The 10,976-nt window shown below is 48.9% G+C and overlaps 1 protein-coding gene across 1 annotated transcript in view; it reads right to left on the reverse strand.

Moving 5' to 3' along the window:
- The window catches only part of LOC124605878 (vicilin-like seed storage protein At2g18540), a 79,071-nt gene extending 68,792 nt beyond the window's left edge, over positions 1-10,279 (reverse strand). Inside the window, exon 1 of the mRNA XM_047137826.1 lies at positions 10,267-10,279. Within this exon, the coding sequence (XP_046993782.1) occupies positions 10,267-10,279 (13 nt within the window). The remainder of the gene's footprint in view (positions 1-10,266) is intronic.
- Between the last annotated feature and the right edge of the window lie 697 nt (positions 10,280-10,976).

Here is a 10,976-nt window from a genome sequence, read left to right on the forward strand (position 1 = left end):
CTAATGACCATTGAAGTTGTGCACCCTAAAACCACAAAAAAAAAAAAAAAAAAACTGCTTCCTCTAGAGATTGCCCCATTTTTAAAGACTAAAAGCTCATTCAGGAAATCAGAGTGAAGGAATAGGTGTCGACCTTTGCTGCTCAAAAATTATTCGCCAGTCGAAAGCCCACTGTGCTTCAGACAGGTAAATGCAGCACTGTCCTTGCCTCTCCTCGGCCAACAAAGGAGGCGGCCACGCAGACCTGTGATCTCAGCTTTAGTGCCACAGTCTTCAGATCGGGCAGCGCAAAGATCGCCCGTTCATCTTCACCACTTGCGCCTGCCCACTCTCTGGCTCATCCTTCGTCGGGTTCTGCTAAATCTCGAGCCCAAAAGTCACACCAATACTTCGAAACAAGAGCATACTCGGGAAGAGTTTTTATGTATGGCAACTTCCCAACCATCAGTTCCTCCTTCATCTAAACATCATACTTCCAAGAAGGCTACAAAGAAACCCAGTTCCTCTCCTTCTCCGCCAAGGCGTGTCCCATCTACAGCACCACCTGGCGGAAATCGCCATCGGCCATCTTCTGTGTCGCCGAGGCGCACTGCTGGCGGCCGATCAACCGGCCGATCGCTGGTGGCAGGAGCTGCTCCTGACCAACCTATGAATCAGGATCTTCTGCTTTCGGCTGAATGCCATTCCATGTTGTCGGTCGCAAGCTCTGAGCAGTCGTTGAGTTGACAGCGACCTTGGTCACATTCCTCCATTTTCTGTTTACCCTATGTCCATTATCCACTGGAATATCCGCGGTATTCGAGCCAATCGGGATGAATTGTCGATCCTCCTGTGATCCTACTCGCCGGTCATCTTCTGTCTTCAGGAAACAAAGCTGCGTCCCCATGACCGCTTTGTTCTCCCTCTTTTTCAGTCTGTCTGATATGATCTCCTCTCTGTTGAAGGCACTCCAGCACATGGAGGACTCATGATTCTTCTCCATGAAACTCTCCATTATTACCCAATCCATTTAAACACTTCCTTCCAAGCTGTCACCGTCTGTTTTTCCCTTTCCGGATACACGTTCTCTCTTTGTACTGTATACATTCCATCGTCCACACCAATGGCACGAGCTGATCTCCTTCATCTTCTTGGTCAGCTTCCACCCCCCTATTTGCTGGTTGGTGACTTCAATGCCCACCACCCGCTTTGGGGATCTCTACATCTTTGTCCACGTGGCTCACTATTGCTAGACGTCTTCCAATAAGTGGATCTAGTTTGCCTCAACACTGGGGTCCCCGCATTTTTGTCTGCTTCCACGACAAATTTATCTCATTTAGACCTTGCGGTCGGTACAGTTCCGCTAGCTCGGCGCTTCGAATGGTTCGCCCTTGATGATACACACTCGAGTGACCACTTTCCATGTGTCCTTAGACTGCAGGCTCAACTGCCATATATGCGCCCGCGACGCTGGATGTTTGCCCAAGCTGATTGGACACTTTTTTAGTTTCTAGCGACATTCGATGACCGTCGCTTTCCCAGCGTCGACGATGAGGTCACACATATTACCGACGTTATTCTTACAGCTGCGGAACGTTCAATACCACGCACCTCCAAATTGCCTTGGCGCCCCCCCAGTTCCTTGGTGGAACGAGGCATGCCGTGACGCAATACGTGAGTGGCGACGTGCTCTTCGCATTTTCCACCACCATCCTACTTTGGCCAACTGCATCCGCTATAAGCAGTTCCGTGCGCGATGCCGTCGCGTCATCCGCGATAGCAAGAAGGCAAGCTGGAAATTCTTTATTAGCTCATTTAACACCTTCACTCCCTCCTCGGAAGTTTGGAGTCGGCTTCGACTGTTATCTGGCACGCCTAGTTTCTCCCCGATCTCTGGGCTCACTGTCGCGCATGACACATTAGTGGACCCCGTCGCAATTTCTAATTCATTGGGTCACCACTTTCTGAGATTTCGAGCTCTTAAAATTACCCCCCTGCGTTTCTCTCGAAGAAACGTGCAGCGAAAGTGCGGCATCTTACTTTCTCCTCTCAAAATCGCGAAAGCTACAATACTGTTTTCTCCGTACGGGAACTCCAACATGCACTCTCTTCTTCTCGCTCCTCCGCCCCAGGACCGGGTGGTATCCATGTCCAAATGTTGCTGCATTTATCAACTCATAGTCTGCGTTACCTCCTTCGCCTTTATGATCGAATTTGGACCGACAGTACCTTTCCCAGACGATGGCGGAAGCTGTTGTCGTTCCCGTTCCGAAAACTGGAAAGGACAAACATCTCCCCTCTAGCTATCGCCCCATTTCTCTCACGAGTAGTGTCTGTAAGGTTTTGGAGCGTATGGTGAATTACCGTTTAGCTTGGTGGCTGGAATCCCGCAGTCTTTTAACACCTGCCCAATGCGGATTCCGAAAGCATCTTTCTGCAGTTGACCATCTTGTTGCTCTCTCCACTTATATCATGAAAAATTTTCTCCGGAAACGCCAAACGGTAGCAATATTTTTTGATTTGGAGAGAGCATACGATACCTGTTGGAGGACAGGCATCCTCCGCACACTGTTCTCTTGGGGCTTTCGAGGTCGGCTACCCCTTTTTCTTCGCGAATTTATGGCAGAGCGCACATTTAGGGTGCGGGTGAACACTACTCTCTCCCGTACTTTCTCCCAAGAAAACGGGGTACCCCCAGGGCTCCGTGCTGAGTGTGGTACTGTTTGCCATTGCCGTAATGCAATTATGGATTGTCTCCTTCCTGACGTCTCAGGCTCGCTCTTTGTGGACGATTTTGCGATCTACTTCAGCTCTCAACGGACCAGCCTTTTTGAACGACGTCTTCAAGGATGTCTCGATCGCCTCAACTCTTGGAGCATCGAAACCGGCTTCCGTTTTTCTCCCAGTAAGACCGTTTGTGTTAATTTTTGGCGACTTAAGGAGTTTCTTCCGTCCCCCTTACATCTAGGTCCTGCCAACCTTCCGTTTTCAGACGTCGCTAAATTCTTGGGTCTTGTGTTTGACAGAAATCTGTGCTGGTCCTCCCACGTTTCCTATCTTTTGGCTCGCTGTCTGCGATCCCTTAACACCCTCAGTGTCCTGAATGCTACCTCCTGGGGAGCGGACCGAGTGGTCCTTCTCCGCCTCTATTGCGCCTTAGTGCGCTCGAAATTGGATTATGGAAGCATAGTCTACTCCGCTGCTCGGCCGTCTATTCTTCGGCGTCTCGACTCTATCCACCACCGTGGATTATGTTTAGTGTCTGGAGCTTTTTACACCAGCCCTGTGGAAAGCCTTTATGCTGAGACTGCTGAACCTCCGCTGTCCAATCGGCGAGCAGTCCTTCTCAGTCGTTATGCTAGCCATCTGTCTTCCATGCCTGCTAATGTGGCCCATGACATTTTTTTCGACGCCTCCTTTGATGTAGGGTATGCAGGCCGCCCCTCCTCTCTACTACCACCGGTAGTCCGCTTCTGTCAACTGCTCCATTCTCTTTCCTTCCGCTTTCCTAAAACCTTCTTGACATCTTGGGGTACAGCACCACCTTGGCTCCATTCCCGGATCAGCCTGCTCTGTGACCTTTGTCGATTTCCCAATGATGGTACCCCTTCACTTGTTTATCATCGGGCATTTGCTGCTCTATGTGCACAAATGACGGACGCCACATTTATTTACACCGACGGCTCGAAAACATCGTTAGCTGTAGGGAGTGCCTATATTGTTGGCGACTCCCCAAATCAATTTCGGCTTCCCGACCAGTGTTCGGTTTATACTGCGGAGCTTTACACTGTTCTCCAGGCTGTCCACTACATCCGCCGCCATCAGCGGATACAGTACGTAATCTGCTCAGATTCTCTCAGCTCTCTCCTCAGTCTCCAAGCTCTTTATCCTGTGCAATCTCTGGTCCACCGGATTCAGGACTGTCAGCGCTTGCTCCACCTGGGGGGCGTCTCGGTGGCGTTCCTCTGGCTCCCGGGACACGTTGGTATCTGTGGAAATGAGGCGGCTGATATTGCAGCCAAGGCTGCAGTCTCTCTTCTTCAGCCAACTATCCAATCGATTCCCTTCGCCGATCTACAGAGCGTTTTATGTCGTCGTGTTGTTGATTTATGGCACGCGCATTGGTCGACACTTTCCCATAATAAATTGCGTGACGTGAAAGCTCTTCCTTGTGCTTGGACGTCTTCCTCCCGAACGCGTCGTCGGGAGGAGATAATTTTAACTAGACTCCGGATAGGGCACTGTCTTTTTAGCCATCGACATCTTTTAAGCGGCGATCCTCCCCCACTCTGTCCCCACTGCTCTCATCTGTGGACGGTAAGACACCTTTTAATTGAGTGCCCCTCTTTTAATCCGTTACGCGCCCGTCTACAGCTATCGCCTGATATATCTTTGATTTTTAGCAGGTGACACGCGCTCAGCCGACCGCGTTCTCAAGTTTATTAGTGCCAGTGAAATGACGTCAGTCATTTGAAGCTTTTTTTTGGGGACAACCAACCCCTTTCTGTAGTGGATTTTTAAGCCTTCCGTCTGCTTTTAGTTTCTCCAATTTTATGACTTTCGTTTGCATTGCTGCTGGTTTCCACCTTCGTTTTTTACTGTTTCCTAAGTCACGGACCAGGCGCTAATGACCATGGCAGTTATGCGCCCTAAAACCAAAACAAAAAAACCTCAGAGCTTGAAACTACATCTGCTTGTTTGATGGTCGGGGCATTTTCCTACCTGTTTCTCCTGCACCACCTACTTCAGGAGCACCTCACCCCCCCACTACTATCAAGCCAGTGAAGTGTAAGTAGTCTTCTTTGGCTTCTCTCGCCAGGAAGGGGTTCCTTGGGCCACTCCCTTCCCTTGTTTCTGCTAGTGGGAAAGATGACACCCACCATTGGCTGAAGAGCTCAAAAGCAGCTGGTCATAGGGTGTCACGATCATCCTCAGTCCCTGAGACTCAGCCAGTGAGGTCCACCCAGCCAGAGAAACTCAAGGAGCAGGGAGAGAAATCCAAAAAGAAAACCCCTATGACCAAAGAAATTGCGGTGGCACTCACACCACCGCTACCCACAAGCTCTGCGTCTGAGGGTGGGGTGGAGATTTTTTCGTCCGCTGAGGACCTAGATGTCGCCAGACCCTCATACACAATGGATATATACTGCTCGGGCAAATAAATTGGTGGCAGCATGTGACTTGAGGTGTGAACTGCCTCATTGAATGTTCCATGCCTTCCCACTCTCATGATGACGTCATCCTCCAGTGGAATGACTGCGCTTTTTTCCACCACCTGGCTGAGCTATGGCAACTGTTGAGCTTTACACCTGCAGTCTGCATTGCCCTCCAAGAAAGCTGGTTCCCAGCAATGAGGACTCCTGCCCACCATGGCTATAGGGGATATTAAAAGAACCATAACGACTGTAATAATGTCAGGTGGAGTTTGAGTCTATGTCCTAAACTTAATCTGTAGTGACACTGTGCCCCTTCAAACCCCTCTTGAAGCTGTGGCTGTCACAATGACGAAGCAGGAAATAAGTCTGCAATGTATATCTTCCTCCAGATGGTGCTGTACCCCTGGATATATTAGCTGCACTGGTTAACTCCCTTTACCTTTCCTACTTTCGGGAGATTTTAATGGCACCATACTTACTGGCTGAGGCAGAGATGTCGAAACTTTCTCAGTTCGACCTCTGCCTCATAAATACTGGGGCCACCACATCAGTGAGGCTCATTGTAGTTACACGGTCATTGATTTATCAGTTTGGAACCTAGGACTTCACCCATCTATCCACTGGAGAGAATATGACGACCTGTGTGATAGTGACCCCCATCTTCCTGTCACTGGCCCTGCGTCAGACCCGTGCGTGCCTGCCCAGATGGGCTTCAAACAAGGCAGACTGGGAAAATTTGACCTCTGTCACCATTGAATCCTCCCACACGGTAACATTAATGTGACGGTTGAGCAGGTAACAACAGCAACAACAAGTGTTTCTGCAGCAGAAAACACGATCCCTCGCTCTTTAGGTTGCCAGAGTCGTAACGCAGTCCCTTGGTCGCCGGAAGTCGCTGAAGCAATTAAGAAGCGTCGGCGAGCTCAACAACAGCATAAGCGGCACCTTTCCTTGGAGCACCTCACTGCCTTTAAACGCCTCCGTGCCCACCTTCCCCAACTTAACAAATGATGGAAACGGGATTGTTGGGGGAGAGAAGTCTCCACCGTTGGATGCCATACTTCACCTTCCCAAGTCTAGGCAAAGATCAAACGTCTTTCGGGTAGCAGGCCCCAACAGGTGTCCCTGGTGTTACCATAAATGGCGTGTTATCTACCGACGAAAATGCAATTGCCGGACACTTTGCTCGAGCCTCTGTGTCGGAAAATTACCCCCCCCCGCCGCCCCCCCCTAGCGTTTCAAACTCTAAAAAATGGCTCTGAGCACTATAGGACTTAACTTCTGAGGTCATCAGTCCCCTAGAATGTAGAACTACTTAAACCTAACTAACCTAAGGACATCACACACACCCATGCCCGTGGCAGGATTCGAACCTGCGACCGTAGTGGTTGTGCGGTTCCAGACTGTAGCGACTAGAACTGCTCGGCCACCCCGGCCGGCTGAACTCTAAAACCGCAACTGGAAGGGAACGTCCTCTCATTTACTACACGCCTCAGTGAATCCTATAACGCCCAATTTACAGAGTGGGAGCTCCTCAGTGCCCTAGCACATTGCCCCAGCACAGCCCCTGGGCCAGATCGAATCCACAGCCAGATGATAAAACATCTCATCTGACTACAAGCGATATCTCCTACTCATCTTCTACCGGATTTGGTGCGATGGCGTCTTTCCATCGCAATGATGGGAGAGCACAATCATTCCAGTGCTCAAACCCGGTAAAAACCCGCTATCGCCCCATCAGCCTCGCCAAAGTTCTTTGTAAGCTGCTGCAACGTATGGTATGTCTGTGGTTGCGTTGGGTCCTGGAGTCACATGGCCTGCTGGCTCCATGTCAGGGCGGCTTCTGCCAGGGTCGCTCTACCACTGATACTCTTGTCCATCTGAACAGCCTTTTCCAGACTCCAGCACCTGGTTTCAATCTTTTTTGACTTACGTAAAGCATAAGACACAACCCGGCGACATCATACCCTTGCCACATTCTATGTGTGGGGTCTCCAGGGCCTGCTCCCGAATTTACCAAACTTCCTGTCGCTCTGTACTTTCTGTGTAAAAGTTGGGGCCTCCCATAGTTCCATCCATATCGCAGGGCTCTGTATTGAGCGTCTATTTTTAGTGGCCATTAACGGTCTGTATTGATCTCTGTATTGAGCGTCTATTTTTAGTGGCCATTAACGGTCTAGCAGCAGCTGTCAGGCCGTCCGTTTCACCTCTGTAGGCAGAAGACTTCTGCATTTCGTACTGCTGCTCCAGTACTGTTGTTGCTGAGCGGTGCCTAGAGGGAGCCATCCACAAGGCGGGCGATTCCTAGGACTGGCTTCAGACGCTCGATTGACTTTGCTTCCTCCTGTTCGTCAGCTGAAGCAGAAGTGCTGGTAGCACCTCAGTGTGCTCCATTGCCTGAGCAGCACCAATTGGGGTGCAGATAGCTCTATGCTGCTGCGGCTCTATGGAGCCCTTGTCCAGTCCCGAATTGGCTATGGAAGTGTGGTTCATGGTTCGGCAGCGCCTTCAGCATTGCATTTACTCAACCTGTGCAGCACTGTGGGGTTCGATTAGCGACAGGAGCTTTTAGGAAGAGTCCAGTGACCAGCATACTGGTTGAGGCTCGTGTCCCTCCACTGCAGACCAGATGTGCGCAACTGCTCGCCAGTTACGCAGCAGAAATTTGTAGTTCCCCTGAGCATCCGAATTACTGACTTTTCCCACCCACGGCAGTCCATCTCCCACATCGGCGGTCCAGGTCATGGCTAACGATTGCGGTTTGCGTGCAGTCCCTTCTCTTCCCTTTACCATCTCTACTTGTGGTCTGCTCATGTACACCTCCGTGGTGTACACCTGGTCTGCAGCTTTGTATGGACCTTTCACATGGCCCTAAGGACTTAATTAACACTGTGGCTCTCCACTGTCACCTCCTCTCGATTCTTAATGTGTTCTGGGGCTCTGAAGTGTTATATATTGATGACTCCGTGGCTGATGGTCGTGTTGGCTTTGCCTACGTTCACGGCGGCCATATTGAACAGCATTTCTTACCCGATGGCTGTAGTGTATTTACTGCAGAGCTGGTGGCCATTTCTCGTACACTTCAGCATCTCTGTTCATGTCCTGGGGAGTCTTCTCATGTACTGAATCCTTGAGCAGCCTACAAGCTATCAACCAGGGCTACCCTCGTCATTCTTTGGTAGCGTTCATCCAGGAGTCCATCTATGCCCTGGAATGGTCCAGTCGTTCAGCTGTATTTCTCTGGACACCTGGTCACATCGTAATCCCGGGAAATTAACTTCGACAGGCTGGCCAAACGGGCTACATGGAAACCACTTCTGGAGATGGGCGTCCCCGCAACTCACCCGTGTTGGTTACTACGCCACAAGGTTTTTCACCTTTGGGAGACGGAATGGCAAAATATCAGCATGCACAATAAACTGAGAGCCATTAAGGGGACCAGGAAAGAGTGGAAGTCCTCAATGAGGGCCTCTCGCAGGGATTCCATGGTTACCTGCCGGCTCCACATTGGCCATCCCTCGGCTACCCACAGCTACCTCCTTTGCAGTGATGATCCATATCAGTGTTGGTGCGGCGCCCGGTTGACAGTGGTTCATATTCTTCCTATCTGTCCTTCTTTTGCTGCTGTGCTACTTCATCTTCGGTTGCTGGACAACGCCTCATCGGCTGATACGGCTTTAGTTTCAGCCGTGAGGGTGGCTTTCATCATTCGATCTGAGTTTCAGCGCCTGTCCTTTGTCCCCCTGTGTCCCCCACCCTAGTGCTTTTAGGGTGCCTGGCTTCTTTTTATTTTTGTGGTGGGCCAGCCGCTGTAATCTGCTTTAACTCTCTCTTCTTGCATCTTTCTGTTTCTTGTTCTTTTGTTCTTTTTAGTGTTTGTTGAGTTTCCTTCGTTCTTGTGGTCTTTACTTTCTTTCCGTTTTATGTTATATGTCTCATCTATTCTATTCTCACGCTTGTGGTATCGTTTTATTAGGAACAAGGGTCCAATGACCACGCTGTTTGGTCTCCTTCCTCTTTTTTTAAACCAACCAACCCACCGATTATGTATCTCTTCCTAAGACACACTGGCACCATTCCCAAAAAAAACCAAATGATATATATCTGTCCATTTCAGATTTTCACTCAATATTGTTTTGTCACCAGCAGTTGGTTAGTTGAGAACTATTATACTTAGTAGGTGATGTGTGTAAGATTGGGTGTGGTCACAAGGCTTATGACATATGTCTTGGAATGTGAAATGACCTAGTTTTTGTTACGATGTGTTGCTTGGTATGGAGGTAGGTATAGATACGACGTGTAGACTTGCAGTTTCAGCAAATCGACAACCATATGGGCGATGGATATTACGGAGAAAATTATGGCAGTCATGATAATAGTGCAGATACTGATATTTCTAAAGCCACAGTGGTCAGGAGGTGGTATTTCTAATACTTTGCTTATTGTCTGATGTCATATTGGCGATACGATCGTAATGTTTAATTGTAATTACCCTGATAAGTATATGGATTGTTTTCTAGGACGATTCTGCCTGACGTGCAGGTGCGTGACAGAGATAGCCCATGACTGAAACGAATTGAAATTTACGGATTACACCAGAAGCCATCACTTAACCACCCGAACTGGACAGGCTGGGGTGCCGACATGCAGCTGACCTAACCGTGTCGCCCTCTAGGTGGATGAATAGCGAACTACCATTCAGTTCCTACTGGGTAACCTTCATAGTCGCGTGTGTTTGGTGTGTGCTCTGTGTAAATCTGAAAAGATTCAGTATGGGCGAGTGTGTGCGCTGGGCAGTTACTCCTCCCCATGTAAATTGAGCTGTTAACTGCTTGTACCGCCATTCTACGTATTTCCCATCTTTATTTGGTTGAGGGAACATCGGTTGTTGGGTGTGCATGTAATGGTGAAAAACAGCTGGAGGAGATGTTTGCTGGTTCTCTATTTATTAGAAGCACTTACGATTATAAGTATAAAACTTTAGTTGAATTCATAAAGTGCAAGGATTATATGTAATCTGTTGTATCACTGACATTGGTATCCGTTAAAAATATGAGTGGAACAACCTTCCCCTATTATCAAGTATTCACGTAAAGATCTTCACAGACGAGATGACTTTCTAGTTACTCACTGGACTGCAGCATGTCTCACATGGCTTCGCTTCTGTTTCAGGTTTCTTTAGATATAATTTCCGCTCTTTACCTTCAGAATTGTACTGACATGTGGTTGACACCAAGAACAGTCGCGTATATGGTATGATATTCCGGCAAACTACGTGAAAATTAATGACATTCCAGAAATTTTCTTACGCTACTCGATGACTTCAGCAAAAAAGTTTCCTAAATAAGTCCTTTTTTTTTGGGGGGGGGGGGCGTGAAAAATTGCATATTGCAGCTGATATCGGTTTCGAAATTGGTAAAGTAATACACTATTTCTCATCGTATGTGTTCAGAAAGTAAATCTTAAAATTCCATAGTCTGGAGATGATCGCAGTTGGTTGAAGAAACCACGGCAGCAAGCAGGCCAGATCGGAAACAGCACCATTAGCGGACACCTTTGTGCCAGAGGAGCCAGCCCTGCCGTTCTAAACTTTGTACAGCAGTTCAGAGTGTGACCTGTCAGCAGAGGGCACTGTGATCACACATCAGGCTAGCGAGTGCAGGGCAGTGTGCGATTTGCAGGGGGGATGGGAGGGATTTCCCCCCCTCTGCATCAGACCATCCCCTCCTCTGGTTTTAGTTTATGCATCCCAACCTGAGATGTTTTTCCCACGCACTGGAGTAAAACTTTACATATAATTTAAATTTGTGGAGCCGAACACTGAAAGTTTTTAATAAGTCT

The sequence above is a fragment of the Schistocerca americana genome, chromosome 3 (assembly GCF_021461395.2).
Source record: "Schistocerca americana isolate TAMUIC-IGC-003095 chromosome 3, iqSchAmer2.1, whole genome shotgun sequence".
NCBI classification, from domain to species: Eukaryota; Metazoa; Arthropoda; class Insecta; order Orthoptera; family Acrididae; genus Schistocerca; species Schistocerca americana.